This window comes from Canis lupus, chromosome 21 (assembly GCF_011100685.1).
Source record: "Canis lupus familiaris isolate Mischka breed German Shepherd chromosome 21, alternate assembly UU_Cfam_GSD_1.0, whole genome shotgun sequence".
In the NCBI taxonomy this organism is placed as follows: domain Eukaryota; kingdom Metazoa; phylum Chordata; class Mammalia; order Carnivora; family Canidae; genus Canis; species Canis lupus.
This window is the reverse complement of record NC_049242.1, coordinates 10,509,481-10,528,411: the sequence shown is the minus strand read 5'-3', so window position 1 is coordinate 10,528,411 and position 18,931 is coordinate 10,509,481. Positions and strand designations below refer to the sequence as shown.

Here is an 18,931-nt window from a genome sequence, read left to right as displayed (position 1 = left end):
AAAAAGGATGATACAATTCTGACTGAAGAGTGTCTTCCTGTATTTTTTAAATGGATGATGTTGAAGAATAAATCAGTATAGAGTGTGTATTCCTTTGGATACATACAAACGTAATGTACAATTGTTTTCAAAATATCTGTACTTATAATATGCTGGCAATTGCATTTGTTGTAGCAACTTAAGGGTATGATAAGCAATTTTAGATATTAAGTAAGTATATGAAGGAGGATGTTGCTTTTCAAAATTAATTTAAGGAAGTAGGTAAGAAAAAACTGGAGAACACTGGTCTAATCCATCAGGTCATTTGCAAATGAGAGTATTGAGACTCAGAGATGTTATGAGACTTGCACATGGTCATACTAATAATAATATGAAACCAGAGCCGTAAAGCCATTATATTACCTGACCTTTCTTCCTTACCTGGTAGTTATGGAGACCCATTTGTGAATACTTCTAAGAGAATAAAGTTCTTGTCAAGGGTTTCTTAACCTAGAGTGCCTGGACCCCTTCAAACTGCATGCCGCACTGTATATACATATAAATTTGGGGGGGAAACACTTCCATGGCATTAGAGCCACTCTAGTAGAGGCATATAAACAAAGCTTACTATTAAATTCATAACATCTCTAACTCAGGCCATTGCCTGAATTCAAGTTCATTTCTCCCTTGAATCTATTCTGTGAAGCTCATGTTTTTCTGACCCTCTTGCACCTTCTTGCCTCTTCCCTCATTCAAAGATGTGAAACAATCCTCCAGCAGAGAAACCTCCTTGTATTACATCTTACTTATACTAAATCATTCCTGATCTCAACAGGGTGATCTAGTGTATGTTAACTATGCACAGACTGAAGACTTCTTTAAACTAGAGAGGGACCTGAAGATCAATTGCTCTGGGAAGATTGTGATTGCGAGATATGGGAAGATTTTTAGAGGAAATAAGGTAAAAATCATTTCTTTTTCCATTTTTCTAAATATAAAAAATCATTTGATATCTTTACATGTGTAGAAACACACCCATAAAACTTTCTGAGAACCATGATCCTCTCTTATTCTTGACATGCCCACGTTATGGGAAGGACACATTTACTAGTGTATAGACAGGGGTTTTAAATTGGGTCAGTGGTGTTTGGATGAATGTAGAAATTCAGGAAGAACAGAACAGATTTCTCCACACCTACAAATCATGTGTGTAGTCTACATAGAAGCATTCATTTGATTTGTTGTTGCTATCAGTATCTTTGTTTTCAATATTGTCTTTAAAAATATGTACTAAATTAAATTTTAATGTGAATTGTTATTATAGGTAATCAGATAAACCAAATTATACATAGCAGTTTTTAAAAATTACTCTCACTTGATCTGTTAATTTTTTTCTCTTTTGTGAGAAATTAAATTTCAGTCTGGCCTGTGGAGTTTACTTGCTTCTTGTGCTTCGAGGCTAGTGGAAGAAACAGCAAGTACTTGCTATCAGTATTATGGACATTTTCCAAATCTCATGCTCTGAGGGATGATCCATCCCCAGAAACTCTTTTCTTTTCTTTTCTTTTCATTAATTTTTTTTTTCTAGAAACCCATTTTTAGAATTTGAAGTAGGAAAAAGCAAAGCCAGTTCTCTGTGAGATATCCTTTGTTGTAGGTCTAATGATTAAAGATTGGAATAAAGTTTGGCTATTCATTTAAGTGTAATTTCAAAAAAAATTGATATTATCAAATCTGGAACAACCAATCTGAAATAAACACATTGTGCTTCCAGGTTAAAAACGCCCAGCTGGCAGGGGCCAAAGGAGTCATTCTGTATTCAGATCCTGCTGATTACTTTGCTCCTGGGGTGAAGTCCTATCCAGATGGTTGGAATCTTCCTGGTGGCGGAGTCCAGCGTGGGAATATCTTAAATCTTAATGGTGCAGGGGACCCTCTCACACCTGGATACCCAGCAAATGGTAAATGGTCAGGCCTTAATCATCACAAGAAACTTAAAAACATTTTGAAGTGATTTTATTAAGGGATTTCCAAATGAAGTATATCTTTTTAAAATTCTCTTTGCCTCTAAGAAGTAAGTTAGAGTTTCAAACCCTGAAAATTATTGGATTAGGTCCCTTATCTCTTATTTGGGACCCTTGTGCCTGATAGGTTTTAGAATTCAGATATTTAAAAGTAACATGGTGCTGGCAGCTGGTGGCTCAGTCAGTTAAGTGTCTGCTTTCCGCTCAGGTCATGATCCCAGGGTCCTGGGATCAAGCCCCACTTTGGGCTTCCTGCTCGGTGGGGTGGCTACTTTTTCTTCTCCCTCTGTCTGCCGCTCCCCCTGCTTGTTCTCTCTCTCCTTCTCTGTCAAATAAATAAAATCCCTTTAAAAAATTAATATTAAAAAAAGTAACATGGTGCATATACCATATATTGCCTAACACCCTGGAGGCTGGGATATAATACAGGAAGAAGGTATATAAATATTTTTGCTATAAAATTTATGAATAATCTTACTAATGGAGGTAAGTAATAAATGATAAACAGTATGAATAACCACATATCTGCTCAAGTTAGATTTTGCTGTCTAATGAGTTTGCATTATATCAGGTTTTTGTTTTTGTTTTTGTTTTTAAAGATTTTATTTATTTATTCATGAGAGACACAGACTGAGAGAGAGAGAGGCAGAGACACAGACAGAGGGAGAAGCAGGTTCCATGCAGGAAGCCGGATGTGGGACTCAATCCCGAGACTCCAGGACCACACCCTGAGTCGAATGCAGACGCTCAACCGCATCAGATCAGGCATTCCTAGATCAGGTTTTGATGCCAAGTAAATTCCCTCCAAATCTATGGTTTTTATAGGTTTTGGATTTCCTAGTTGAAAATAGCAATAAGGGATAGCATGAAAGAAGTTTATAAACCCCTGAAATGGCACACTTAAAATATAGAGTCCAGGGGTGCCTGGGTGGCTCAGTCAGTTATGTGTCTGACTCTTGATTTCAGCTCATATCGTGATCTCATGACTGTGAGATCACGCCCTATATCTGGCTGTGCACTCAGCACGGAGTCTGACTGAGATTCTCTGTCTCCATCTCCCTTTGCCCCTCTCCCTGCCCCCCACCGTAAACAAATAAAATCTTTTGAGAAAAATAAAGAAATAAAATACCGAGTCCAAAAAATGCTTATTGCATCTTTGCTGTATAAACCCAATAGTGATAGCTTTCTAAGGGTGTTTCCTGAATGACTGCTCTTACATGTATTAAGAGCTACTGGCTTTGTAGTATTACTGCCCCTCTGCTTGACAAAGGAGGCAAGGGAGACAAGAAGATGATCTGCCCAGATCGCCACACCACTAGATGAGGGCTTAGAATTCCACTTTAGGCAGCCTGGCTCCCAAAGCACATGCTTGTGTAAGGCCGAATGCTCCCCTGTAGAACTATAGTTTGATCACTAACAAAGGGAACCCATTTATTTTGAATGTTTTCAGCTACTTGATAATATGTACAAAAATCTGTAATCGTTGAGTTGTGTGTATGTGTGTGTGTGTGTGTGTGTGTTTTAAGGATTTTAATCTATTTATTTGAAAGAGAGATAGCGAGAAATAGCACGAGCAGGGACAGGGGCGAGGAGCCTGAAATGGGGCTCAATCCCAGGACCCTGAGCCAAAGGCAGATGCTTAACCAACTGAGCCACACAGGCACTCCTGAGTTTTTGTGGTTTAAAACTAGTTAAGGTGTAGAACTAGTATAAAATAGGCCGTCAAAGTATCTGTGGCAGATTCCTATTTATTCTTCATCTGGTTTTTCTGTCAAGTTGTAGACTCCTTTAAAGCTTATGTATTTTGGCTTTATAAATCTTTTTGTACACTCTCTATAGTATACTGTCATAGATTTTTTAAACAATTCATATTATCCTATAATAAAATCACATAAATATACCTGAACTTCACTTACTTCTTTATTCCCAAGTTAAAAAAAAAATACAACTTGTCTTAATCTCAGTTTTACAAAGCTAAAATTATGAATGTAAAATGAACTTAACTGGGATATTTCTGTTGATTATCCTTAAATTTAAACCATAGTATTTTGGGGGGGGGGAATGGTATCCCTAGGAGGCTTACGTTTATTGAATTCTCTTTTGTGTCCTATTCTTTTTTTCCTTTCCTTTTTCTTTTAGCTTTACTTTTTATTATGGAATAGTTCTGACATACAAAAAATAGACAATTACCAACATTTTATCAATCTTGTTTCATCTCTTTTCTTCCGTTTTTTGTTGTCACTTAGGAAAATTTTTAAATAAATTCCACATCACATATCATTATATGGGATTTTTTACTCATAAAAAATATACTTTTGCAATCACCTAAAGTTCTTATTAAATAATTTAAAATTTGGAGAAAAAAAGGAAAAATCACTCATTTTTTAAATCTGAAGAAATGACAATATGTTTTTATTTTGAAATAGTTTACATATAATAAAGTGCACAGATCTTAAGAATTCAGTTCAATAAAATTTTAAATTGCATATATCTGTATCACTCAAAATAATACTGGACATTTTCATGACTCCAGAAAGTTCCCTTTGCTCCTTTTTCTGATGAACCATTCTGATATCTCTCACCATTAATTTTGCTTTTGAACTTCATATACATAGAATCAATGTGTATTCTTTTTTTTTTCTTTAAGTTTTTATTTATTAGAGCATGAGCAGGGGTGGGGGCAGAGAGAGGGGGAGAAGCAGACTCTGTGGAGCACAGAGCCAGCCCGTGCAGGGCTCCATCCCAGGACCCTGAGATCATGACCTGAGCCTAAGGCAGATACTTAACTGAGCAACCCAGGTACCCCTAGTGTATATACTTTTGTACTTTGCTGCTTTTATTCAGTATAATGGTTTGAGATTTATCTGTATTATTGTGTGTACTAGTAGTTTGTTTCTCTTTATTGCTAAGTAGAATTCTACTCTGTGCATATACTACAGATTGTTGGTTTGTTTTTAAATGGAATGCTGCATTAATTTGTGTGTTATCTTTGCACAACGTCCAGGCTAATCTCCGTATTGTTCCAAATTTAGTATATGTGCTGCACCAGATTGTTTATTCCTGTTCTTGTTGGCAGACATTTGCACTATGTCCTGTGTTTGGCTGCCCAAATTCAGCTGCTATGAACAACTTGTACACGTCTTTTTGTGGACATATATTTTTCTCTTCCTTGGGGAAATACCTAGGGAAGTACTTGCTGTGTCTGAGTGCACAATTCTGTTTAACCTTAGTTTTTGAAAGAATTATCCAAAGTGACTGAATAGTTTTATACTTTTGCAAGGAATGTAGGAGAGTTTCAGTTGCCCCACATACTCACTAACATTTGAAACTTTTTATTTTAAAAATAAAAGTGAGATATAAGGATGTGTTTAAGGTGATGTACAGAAAAACTTTTGAAAGGGACTAAATTTTTACTAACATACATTCACCTCTTTTTCAGAGTATGCTTATAGACGTGAAGTCACAGAGGCTGTTGGTCTTCCGAGTATTCCTGTTCATCCGATTGGATACAGTGATGCACAGAAACTCCTGGAGTAAGTTTGTAAGAAGCAAACAGATGGCTGGCTGGCTGAGTATTTTCCTTTACTGGCAGTCTTCAACTATTGGCAATATTCAACATCTGAATATTTTGTCAGTATTCAGAAATGCTGAAATTCCCTTAGATGGTAGAACCTATAATTTTATCACCATTTTAAAGAATAGTGGTTCTGTTCTGGAATTTGTATTACCTAGTGGTATCCAGTGTGTGTCATGAAAATGAGACTTTCACTTCTCCAATTGCCCAGGGCATGAGTGATCTGTGGCTCGAGCTACTCTGCTTTGAAATCCACCACCCTGTTTGTGTAAAGGCCATGCTTCCCAAAGGTGTTCCCAGTCAATGACTGGTTGCAGCGGGAACGTTAAAACAGGCCCATTACTGGAAGGCACAGGGCTCCTCTCATGGGAGACTTTGGCTCAGGATTCCACAGCAGGCTTGCCCAGCTCGATGCCACCACCCACCACCCTTTTCTTCCTTCCCTTTCTCCTTTACCCTATATGAGACCTGTATTGCAGTCTGTTAGCTTTATCAGCCTTGCCTCCTCACTCCCCCTAAACCCTCGCTATTTCTCTCACAGGCTTTTCCCCTAAGAAATCTCTTACTCATCTAATCCTCATGTTGGCTACGACTTGGGTAACCTCAGATAATACACTGTGAAAGCTATCCCATTTTATTTCCACCTCTATTCCTCTCCCCCCTCTGATTTCCTGACATTTGAACCCTCCCCCTCTCCTGCCCTGCGTTCTCCCATCTGCATGTCCCTTCTTGTCCAGTCTCCTTTGGGAAGGAGAGAGGATGTCTTCTTCTCTGTCAGTAGAATTGTGAGAGAAGCGTCTGGCTTGTTAGTAACTTTTCTTATTTGAGTTTAAAATATTCTTAATAATTTTATTCCAGGCTCCATAAGAAGCCTTTTTTTTTTTTTTTAAGATTTTCTTTATTTATTCATGAGAGACAGCGAGTGAGAGGCAGAGACAAAGGCAGAATGAGAAGCGGGCTCCCCATGGGGAGTCCAATGTGGGACTTGATCCCAGGACGTGGAATCATGACCTGAGCGGAAGGCAGACGCTCAACCACTGAGCCACCCAGGTGCCCCCTCCATAAGAAGACTTTTTATATTTTATTTTTATTTTTTAAGACTTTTTATGAGCTAATTCAATGCCCTCCTTTTACAGTTTAGGAGGCTGACATTCAGAGAGTGGAGGGATCTGTCCCATTTAATGGCAGATTAAGGAATAGCACCTTGGTCTCTTATTTTTGGGCTCTTAGCATTACCACATGGGTTAGAATTCAGGATCCAGGCACAATATTTGAGGGTGTCATGGACTACGTGTATGTCTAAGCATCTTTATAAATAAAGTCTAAATATTCATGATATTTAAAAGATAAAGTGATTGTAACATTATTTATAGTAGTGAAAAACTATAAATAACACAAATCTTCAATAATTGGTAAGTAGCCAAATACATCACTGGCTGTGATAGTGCATGGAGCCATTAAAATATATGTCGTATGAGAATGTTTAGAGATGTGGAAACACATTTATGCTACTAAGTGAAAATGGCAGATTTATCTATATATCTAGATACATACAGATATGTCTAAAGATAGATATTAAGTTTTTAGAGAGTAATCTCAATTATGCAAAAGTTTTCTTTAAAAACGAACCTGTAATATCTTTGTAATTAGAAAAAGAATGCATGGAGGGAGAGAAGGAAAGATCATATGGAATCGACTTGAGGTATATTTAATTATGTCTACCATTTGACTGCTCTGATTAACTAGGTCAGTGTCGGCTATGTCCTAAATGTGTGCTAGAATTACTTGATTGGAAAAAAATCACAAATGCAGTTTACCTCTAATGTATTTAAGTCAGCTTCTTTAAGCTGTCTTGTAAATGTAATCACTATTAGTAACATAACTTCTATGGAAAAGTGTATTGTGCATTGAAAACACCATAATTAAAAATGAACTTTAGAAGCACAATTTACTTGGAAGTAGGAGATGATCTTTATATGTTAAAAGCAGGAAAACAACTTCTATTTCTTTTTAAAAAAATTTTTTTTTATTTTTATGTAATTTCTATACCCACCATGGGGCTCAAACTCATGGAGAGTTTATGGAGATGGAGGTGGAGAGTTGCATGCTCCACCAACTGAGCCAGCTGGGAGCCCCTTCTATTTCATCTTCCATACTTTCTAAGATATTGTGAAATATTCTATACGACTGGAATTTAGTCTTATAAATTTTTTTCAAAGAACATATAATTTGTTTATGAATTTCACTGTGCAGATTTACTTCCTTTACACATTTACGCACTTAAGTGAGGAGCATGCTCCTTGTCCTTGACAGTCAATTCCCAGATGCCGACAAATGATTAGCCATTTCGCAGTAGGTATTAATTAGAAAAGATGGTGTTCTACAAGTTGGATACATCATAAAATGGAAGTTTCTTTTTTTTTTTTAAGATTTTATTTATTTATTCATGAGAGATACACAGAAAGAGGCAGAGACATAGGCAGAGGGAGAAGCAGGCTTCTCGCAGGAAGCCTGATGTGGGACTTGATCTCTGGACTCGAGATCAGGCCCTGAGCCGAAGGCAGATGCTGAACCACTGAGCCACTCAGGCATCCCAAAATGGAAGTTTCTTAATAAATACGTGAGAAGATGAAGAGAGATGTAAGTCATATAATGGCCCAAGAATGCTGAGAATTTCAATAAAAAGTTGATGAGATGTGAGTTTTAGTAAAGTAAAACCACATTTACTTGGGGGGAGAGGGATTCCTATCTATATAGAAGGGAATGTGATTATATGGTTTTTATTTGCCTCCCTAGGTAACTACTAGGATTATGATAGCAACACCAACAATAATGACAATAATAATAGCATCTGTCAGACTATTATTTTTCAATTTTGTTAATCTGGTCAAAGAATCAACTTTTGGTGTCATGGATTTTCTCTATTTGTTCCTCTATTCTGTATTTAATTATTTTTGTTACAGTCTTTATTATTTTCTTTCTTATGCTGGATACAAGTTTGGTCTGCCTTTATTGTCCAGTTTTTTAAGGTAGAAGACTTGTTTATTGATTTAATGTCTTTCTACTTCTTAAATACGGATGTTTACAGCTATACATTTCTCTCTAAGCACTGCTTTAGCTGCATCCCCTAAGTTTTGATATGTTATGTCTTCATTTTCATTCATCACCAAGTATTTTCTAATTAGTCTTGTGATTTTTTTCTTTCACCTGTTGGGTATTTAAGAGACAGCTGTTTGATTTACATATATTTGCATATTTCCACAATTCCATTTGTTACTGATTGCCAATTATTTTGGGGCTGGATTAATAAACAGATTATATAATTAATAAAAAGGTTACATGATCTCAGCCATTTAAATTTATTTACTCATTTCACAGCTTAATATATAGTCTATTCTGACAGAATGTTCCATGTGCATTTGAGAAAAACATGTATTCAGTTATTGACAGAGTGTTCCATATGTACCACATGACATTTCTGGCTTGCCAGCTTCTTTAGCTCCAAATCTGGGGTAGATAAGCCAAAAAGGAAACTGAGGGAACCCACCACTGTCTTTTTTTGTATCCTGAGGTCTCAAGCTAGTTTTGTTCTATTCTCTCCACCCTTCAGAACCTAATGTTTGTCTTCTATGTCCATATGGTCCAGAGAATTTAGTTGTACTTAGCAGGAAGAATAGGGTAAAGCATATATCCATCTTTCCAGAAGCAGTCTTTTCCTTCTCAAGCTCCTGTCATGGTACCCTAATCATATTATACCTCAGCCAAAACAATCACCATGCCTGACACTTGCTCTATACTTTTCTGCATCTGTACCTCTTTAAATCATACTTTATATCTGGAATGCTTGTCACATCATCTTCCATGCCCAGATCTTAGCACATCCTTTAAAATTCAAACAAATAAAACTTCTAGAAAGTTGTTTATGATCCCACAAGCTAAATCTAGCTTCTTTTTTCTATATTCCTTAGAACTATCTCTATCATTTGTCTTGCTTCGTTTTATATCATAGTTGGTTTTATATGTATCTTCTGATTAACTTCTGACTAAACTTCTTGGTAGAACCACCATGTCACATACATATTTGTGTTCCTTAGTGGGTATAACACATTATCTTGAGCATTGTAGACAATAAATCTTTGCAAATGGAACAATAAAAATAAATTTGCTATAAAGATATAGATTTTATTTTATTTATTTTTAAAGATTTTTATTTATTTATTCATGAGAGACACAGAGAGAGAGAGCGAAAGAGAGGCAGAGACACAGGCAGAGGGAGAAGCAGGCTCCATGCAGGGAGCCTGATGTGGGACTCGATCCTGGGACCCCAGGATCACACCTTGGGCTGAAGGCAGGCACTAAACTGCTGAGCCACCCAAGGATCCCCAAGATATAGATTTTAAATGCAATAATGTTTATACATATTTATTGAGCATCTACTATCAAATCTTTTCAGAGACATTTTCTTTTTTTTTTGACATTTTCAAAATTTACTTATATTTCCTGAAATTTTTGTGATTTGAAAGTTTAATATTCAACTTTTTAATTTTCTTAAAATCTATGTTTTATTTATAGAGCGAGTAAGTATCTAAAGAAGTTTGTATCTCTATTATCTCCACAACATCTTTTGACTAATACGTCTATTCTCCATAGATGTGTGATATTTCTTAAATTGATACATTAGATTCTTACATACAGCTATTATATTCTGTTCTAGTCATCTGCTTACTTCTCCTTGTGGGGCACTATAATTTCATCTCTTTATTTTATTATTTTGTGGGACTCTGGACTATTACCTTCCTTATGTTATAATACACAATTGACTTTAATTCATGATGAATTTACCTTCTTTTGTTTTTCATATTTTTATTTTGAAAAGAAAATACATTTACACGTTCAAAATTCAGAAGAGTATACAGTAAAAGGTTTTTGTATTTACCCATTCACACCAAAAGCCATTAGCATTGTTAACCTACAATATACCATTATAGTAATATTTTATGTATAGTCAAGGATAGGTATATTTTTCTTCACTTGTGTTCTGCAATATTTTTGCATATTTAATAGTTTGCTGTTTTGACTGATTATGTTTTCTACCAGTGTAAAATGCCTCTTGGTGTTACTTGATGCTCTTTATGTGAAATTTTATTATAAATTTATTATAAGTTTATGTGAAATTTTATTAAAACAAATTTTATATAGTATGTTACTTGAAAATATTGTTAGCCAAGCTCCTTAGTGAGAGAGGGAAAAAAGTAAGCATTTACTCTCTGATAGAGCATTTTAAAACAGAATATTACTTATAATTAGTTTTCTATGAGAAGATAACCTAATCGATTGTTTTAACATTATGTGTGCAGTAGATTCTAGGTCAAGTAGAACTAATCACATTTCCTCAAATAGGCAGGCAGGGAGCAGTAGTTGTGTGTAGGCACAGAACAAAGGAGGAGGTGCAGAGCGTGCTCCACTGTAAAGCCTAGAGTGCGTCATCTTATCTTTATGATGACAGATAAGGTCATAAAAGATAGATTGATCTTCCCATACTCTTAATTTCCCCTTGAACCACATACCTTTATTTGCTGCAATTTTGCAAGGGTACATTTGGTTTCTGTGCCCAAATCACGAAAAAGTCCATCAGTGCTCTTAACAGAGTAAAGGCAGATACGTTGTAGTATACCACAAGAACCCCTTTGTTCCATAAACATTATCATATTATATTCCCCAGTCACCTGCTGAGAAGTAACTGGGGTTAGTGGCATAGACTGGATGGTCTGCCTGAATCCTTTTACCTTTTTAAATTACAAAAGAAAAAAATATGAAACTTTTAGGACCTGTTGATTGAAGTGAAATCCTTTCCTTTGCTCTTCTTTGCTCCCTAATAGATACCTGTGAAAGCACTTTGTAATAGATGACAATATGGGGATATATTGATCAGTGGGGAAATGACAAAATAGAAAATCCCAGGCTTTGACATCAGAGCTCTTCCTCAGAGAGTGCCCTGGAAAGAACTTTTAAACTGGCTTTCTGTTAGAAGCTGGGAACGCAGAGTCTGGATTCTTAGTAAATATTTGACCCTCAGCTATACCACATACCAGCAGCACAACTTAAGGCCTGTTACCTATCTCTCTAAGCCTCATGCCTCGTATCTTTGAAGTGAGAGTAATAGTAGCTCCCACCTCATAAGAGTCGCAGTAAGGGGTAAATGGCATTTCCCTGACTCATGGAAGCTGTTGTGAGCTGGCACTCAAGAAAGCGAGCTCTTTGACATTTTAACTGTTAGCTCCAGAGTTTTCCTCCAGCTAATAATCCTTTGTGTTCAATAGGAAAATGGGCGGGGCAGCACCACCAGATAGCAGCTGGAGAGGAGGTCTCCAAGTGCCCTACAATGTCGGACCTGGCTTCACTGGAAACTCTTCTACACAGTTAAGAGACTATTTTTATTGCAACTTCCTTTCAGGGGAGAAAAGCTTTCTCAAAAAAAAGAAAAGAAAAAACAAGTATAGGCGATAACTGGAAAAGTACTATATATCTAGTACCAGCAGGAAACAAAACCATAGGTTTTAGAAGGGAATACAGTTACGTCATTAGTATTGCACAGCTGGACAATGGAATTCTTGCATTGTGTACATTTAGAAACTTAAGGTTAAACAAAATTGTGAGCGGCAGTGTTAACCAGTGTTTTCAGAATGTGTCCTCTATTTCTGAATTAGAAAAGTCAAGATGCACATCCATTCTAACAACAAAGTGACAAGAATATACAATGTGATTGGAACTCTCCGAGGAGCAGTAGAACCAGGTAAATTAATCATTTGTTCAGCAAATATTGATTGAGCAGTTCTTCTGAGCCAGGTACTGCTCTGAGCTCTGAGAATGTAGGGTAATGAAGCACAGCAATTCTTCCTTGATGGAATTTACATAAACACAAGATACATGAATATGAGGTGATTTTGTATTGTGATAAATGTAAGAAAAGTAAATGTAGGGCTGGGTTGGTTAGATGCCCAGGATTAGTTAATGTTGAGCTGTGCATGCTTCAATGAAAGGATCAAGGGGGAGGAAGGTCAGGGAGAGATCATTTTTAGGTATTTTCTCTGAGCTTTCTGGATTTGTTTACCACATATTTTGCTTGAGGAAATATCTTCGTGATAGCTACAAGCATCTATATAAAAGATAACACTCAGAAAATTAAGGTAAACTTGGGGTTCCTGGGTGGCTCAGTCAGTTAAGCATCCCACTCTTATTTCGGCTCACGTCTTGATCTCAGGGTCATGAGATCAAGCCCCAAGTTGGGCTCCAGGGCCAACTTAAGATTTTCTCTCTCCCTCTGCCCCTGCCCTCCAAACCCCACTCATGTGTGCTCATTCTCTAAAAAACTAAAAAAAAGAAAAAAAGAAAAAAGAAGAAAAAAAAAGAAAATTAAGTTAACCTTGAATTAATGGATCCTTTGCAGAATTTTCTTTTACATTGAAGTTAATGAGATATATAGACACATGATTTCCACAGAATTTCAGATGACCTACAGGTTCATACATTTTATAAATAGCCTTACTTCATTATGTTTTGATCCCTTAGAAATTATGGTTATAAATGTTACCAACAGGCATATGGTTAAATCACATAGTTTTCTTAGAAGCTGTCATTGCTTTCTTTCAGGAACAAAGAATATTGGTATACTTTCAGTGAGTACGAAATAACATATAAAAGGCAATTCATTGAATCTTTCCAAGTACCTTTTTTTGCTGGCTCTGTATTAGTCATGAGGGATAGAGGGATAAAATGAAGACATAGAGATATGGACAAAAAGCCATATGTTCAAGTGTGGTAACTGCTTTGCAAGATATAATAGTATTGCTCTGAGAGCTGGATATTTGAAGCAATTCTGTCCCCGATAGAAGCTACTAAAGAGTTACAGAGCGGGGAAACTGTTGAGCAGTACCTTGAAAATTGACTAGAAGGAGTAGAAGTGGAGAACTTACTCTGTGACTACTATGCTCTCCCACTCTGAAAATACTGGAAGCAAAGTGATATGTAGGTAAGAGAGGAGTAACAGAGAATTATAAAGAGGTGGTAGAATAATTTCTGTCCTTCTATACTTATCGTTACTTACATACTTACGATTACTATCATAAACTGAAGTATACCCTTGCTTATCACATTCATGTTTTCTTCATACATCAGTATCAGAACAAAATAGTATATTTACACAAATCTTCAGGAGCCTTGGTATCTTTCTTTGAGTCGTGAGTGCTCTGTGTTTAGATACTCTTGAGTCATTTGCAGTTTGCTCTGTTATTGACCTGGAATGACAAGTAATTTTGCAATGATGCTTTCTAGACAGATATGTCATTCTTGGAGGTCACCGTGACTCATGGGTGTTTGGTGGCATTGACCCTCAGAGCGGAGCAGCTGTTGTTCATGAAATTGTGAGGAGTTTTGGAACACTGAAAAAAGAAGGTAATATAAAGAGAAAGTGAAAATATCAACTTCTCTGAATCTCAGGCTATAGTCCTCTGTAAAGTGTGTAGAATTACCACCTTCTCACAAGATTGTGTGCAGGGTCACCTGAGAGGGTATGTGCAAAGTATACCATCTGCGTAGCATCAATTACTTAGTAATACATACTAGCATAGAACAGCTTTCAATAACTAGTGGCTATCCTACTCAAGTGGGTTAGTTAACTATACTGTTTCTTTATTTTTGATTATTTATAGAGTAATGTTTACATTATTGATATTCATAAAATCATAATCTGAAATAAAGGAATTCTGTTGTTAGGGGTCACTCTTAACAACAAAGAAGGTGAGGATGGGTTTCTTCACAGGAGAGGACAAGCCAAAATTATGTCATAGGCTAAAGTGTCCTGATCAGGGAACTGTGAGTAGAGGTTCCCTGGGCCCTTCTTGCCTCACACATAAGGTCAAGTGTACCACGTAAGTGAGGAGATGGACGGTTTCTCAGAAGAGTACTGGTCTCGCTGGCTAGCAGGATTCTCAAAAGCTTGACATTTGCATTCCCACACCCTCAGCCACGGTTTGCTCTACCAAGATTTAGGTTTATACTCCTAGCACCATTGCTCCAAACATTTTAGAATCTTCCTATGAAAACAAAGATAAAATTTAGTTCAAATGGCTGCTTTTTAAACATAAATACACATTGAAAGAGGAAAATCCACTCTGTTTACTGACCTGCAAATGAGGGTTTGGGGCTGGAAATGTGATCCATGTTTTTTTAGCAACAATAAAAACAGTGGCAAAAATATGTTAAGTTTGCCTGGTAGTTGTTTTCTCAGAGAACCAGTGTTTTCATATGTTATCTATTTTGAACTCCTAGCAACTAGGGAGAACTTTACTTAGCTATTTCTGTTCTCATTTCACAAATAAGCTAATCAAGGTTTATAGAATCCAGTTGTGTAGCTAATATGTTGTGTAGCTAGTGTGTTGTGTAGCTAGTGTGTCGTGTAGCTAGGGTGTGTCAGAGTCAGAGAACCAGGGTTTAAACTCAAATTTTTGGCTACCAGTCCATGAAACCGTGTCTCTCTTTAAAGCAAAATGTAAAGGGACTCTATTCTTTTTTCCCCACAGCTCTCTTACATTTTAAGAACACAGAATTATGAAGACTTGAGTCTACATAGCTCATGAATTCGCTAGTGTTTAATATTAGTCCAAAAACTGTCACGATTTTGTAATAAGATTCCCTCTGATGGGTACAAAACATCACAGTGACAATGATAGCATGCCAAAAGAATGCAGTGATAAGGAATAACAGCTTATAGGAAGTTTGAATAATACCATGAACAAACTTGGCAAAAATAAAATACTGGACTCAGCTGTAGGGATAAACTTTTTTACTGAGCACAAATGAGCTATTTACTGAAATAATGACAAGTTTTTGGAGCACGTACGAAGTGCTGCATTTGTAAACATGACTCCATGCAATCTTCCCAAAAATCAGTAGTATTTTCATCTTTACTTTGCTACTCCTGGCATACAGATGAAGGAAAGATCACTTCCTCTTGGTCATACTGCTAGTAAGTGAAAGAACTGGGAATTTCAATTTGATCTTTCTTTAACTCCAAGATCAGTGTTTATAACTCACAGCCATATCATCTCCTTGTTGAATGATGCTGAATTATTGTAGCAGCCACAGATATTGGTACTGCTAACTGAGCTTCTGTTGATGAATTCTGTCAGAGAATGGAGTGAAATCACACAACCAGCTGACATTGAACAATTGTTTGTGCAATGCCAGAACGTGGAAGAGCTGTAAGGAATTTTCTCTCAGTCCTATCTGCTCTCAGAACACAGAACACATCTAGCACTTTCTTCTTTCACTCCGGACAGCTGCTGAGCCCAGATGGGTGCCTGTGTGTATCCAATCATTATACACCAATTAGAATATTATGACCTCACAGAATTTTTGCAATGTCTACATTTTCCCCCTTTTCAGTGCAAATGTGCTCCTTTGTATTGACCGATCAGCTTTAAAATCTCATGAAAGGAAATTATATAAGTAAAAATGCTCACCACAGTTCACCTTTCCTAAACAACCAGTGAAGTTTTAGTGTTGTTTTTCTGTTGAGTTTTACAATGTCTTAGATATATTATACATTTTTCCAGCATTTATGTGTATACACATATATTTTAGGATGGAGACCTAGAAGAACAATTTTGTTTGCAAGCTGGGATGCAGAAGAATTTGGGCTTCTTGGTTCTACTGAGTGGGCAGAGGTTAGTTGATAATTTGCTACAATATAAATTTTCATAATAACAAGGCAGTTAGGACTTAATTCTCAAGGATGTAAAAATAACAAGTGATTTCAGAGAGAACATATTCAGACTTTTTTTTTCCAAAATCTGAAACAACACCCGTTGTTCAAAAATGACAATCTCTTTGTATTAGAGAACTGTTTTGTTCGAACCTTTGAAGCCACTTAATGTCTAATGTCAATTGTCAAAATAATTTATCTTCACTTTCTGGGAGTGTGATAGTAAATAAGTAATTTCACTAGAAACCGAACATCAAAATTAAATAACACGTTTCTATTGCCCTTTCCAAATTAGCTCCAAAGCTAAACACATTAAAATACCCCCTTGAGCCTTTATAGTAAGGTATACCTTTCACATTTATGTTTCCTCTATGATTGACTCTAAATTAGATCGTGGTAAAAATGAGGAAGAAAGTCTCACTGCATAATATTTGATAGGCCCCTTTAAAAGTAATTTTACCTCTACACAGAAGACATGATACACAAATCAAATGGTAACCACAAATCAGAAACCAGTAGTAGACATGCAAAAAATAAAGAGAAAGGAATCTAAGTATGTCACTAGAGAAAGCCAACTAACCATGAAAGAAGAGAGCCAAGGAAGAAAAGAACAGAGGAACAACAAAAACAACCACGAGACAAGTGACAAAATGGCAATAAGTACACATTTGTTAATAATCACTTGGAATGTAAGTGGACTAAGTCTTCCAATCAAAAGACAAAGAGTGATGGAGTGGACAAAAAAACAAGACCCATCTACATGCTGCCTACAGGAGACTCATTTTAGACTTAGAGACCCATGCAGACTGAAAGTGAGGGTATGAAGAAGCACTTATGCAAATGAATATGAAAAGAAACCTGGTGTAGCAATACTTATATTGGACAAAGCAAACTTTAAAACAAAGACTGTAACAAGAGGCAAAGAAGGACACTGCATAATCATAAAAGAAATAATCCAACAAGAAGATATAATGATTCTAAATATATGAAACCAACATGGGAGCACCCAGATATATAAAGCAGTTAATAACAAATATAAAGGAACTGATAGAAATACAATAACTAGTAGGAGACTTTGACACCCCATTTATGTCAATGGCTATATTATCCAAACAGAAGATCGAAAAGGAAATAGTGCCTTTGAATGACACTTTGGACTAGATGGATCTAATAGATATATTCAGAACATTCCATCCTAAAACAGTAGAATACACATTCTTTTCAAGGGTACATGGAACATTCTCCAGAAAAGGTCATATATGAGGCCACAAAATAAGCCTCAACAAATTAAAAAAGATTGAAGTCATACCATGCTTCTTTACTGACCACAACACTAGGAAACTAAAAGTCAACCATAAAAAACAAAAACAAAAACAAATGGAAAGACCACAGATACACAGATTAAATAACATAATACTAAACTACTAAACAGTAAATGGGTCAATCAAGAAATGAAAGAAGAAATTGAAAAATACATGGAGACAAATGAAAATGAAAACAATATGGTCCAAAATCTTTGAGATGCAGCAAAAGTAGTCCTAAGAGGGAAGACTATAGCAATACAGGCCTATCTCAAGAAACAAGAAAAATTTCAAATAAACAACTTAACTTTACATCTAAAGAAGCAAGAAAAAAGAACAAACAAAACCCCAAGTTAGTAGAAGGAAGGGAATAATAAAGATTAGAGCATAAATAAACAAAATACAAAATAGAAAAATAATACAACAGATCAATGAAACCAGGAGCTGCTTCTTTGAAAAGATAACAAAATCGATAAAGTTTTAGCTTTATAAAGCTAAAAAGTTTATAAAGCTGATAAAAGTTTAGCTAAACTCATAAAAAAAAGGACTTACATAAAATCAGAAATGAAAGAAAAATAACACCACCACAGAAACACAAAGGATTATAATGAAAAGTTGTATGTGCCAACAAACTGGACAACCTAGAAGAAATGGATACATTCTTAGAAACATGTAATTTACCAAAACTGAATCAGGAAGAAACAGGAAATTTGAATAGACCAATTACCAGCAATGAAATTGAACCAGTAATCAAAAAAATTCCTGACAAACAAAAGTCCAGGACTGGATGGTTTCACAGGTGAGTTCTATAAAAAAGTTAAAGAATTAATACGTATTCTTTTCAAACTAATTAAAAAAAAAACAGAAGAGGAAAAAAAAATAGAGGAGGAAAGAAAGCTTCCAAATTCATCCCATGATACCAACAGTACCCTGATACCAAGATCAGATAAAGACACGACACAAAAAGAGGACTACAAGCCAATATCTCTGATGAACATAGATGCAAAAATCCTCAACTGAATCCAACATACCTTAAAGAATCATTCACTACAATTAAGTGTGATTTAATCCTTGCGTGGTTCAATATTTGCAAATCAATCGATATGATACATCACATCAGCAAGAGAAAGCATAAAAACCATATAATCTTTTCAATAGATGCAGAAAAAGCTTTTGACAAAGTACTATGTCCATTCATGATGAAAACCTTCAACAACGTAGCTTTAGAGGGAACATACCTCCACATAATAAAGGCCATATATGAAAACCCACAGCTGACATCATATGCTAT

General features: G+C 36.0%; 1 protein-coding gene across 1 annotated transcript in view; it reads left to right on the top strand.

The window, feature by feature from the left end:
• Window positions 1-18,931, top strand: part of FOLH1B (folate hydrolase (prostate-specific membrane antigen) 1) — a 64,500-nt gene that overhangs the window by 22,355 nt on the left and 23,214 nt on the right. The window contains 7 exon segments of the mRNA NM_001271778.1: window positions 815-940; window positions 1,754-1,940; window positions 5,443-5,536; window positions 11,898-11,996; window positions 12,285-12,370; window positions 13,909-14,028; window positions 16,219-16,301. Coding sequence (NP_001258707.1) covers window positions 815-940; window positions 1,754-1,940; window positions 5,443-5,536; window positions 11,898-11,996; window positions 12,285-12,370; window positions 13,909-14,028; window positions 16,219-16,301 — 795 coding nt within the window.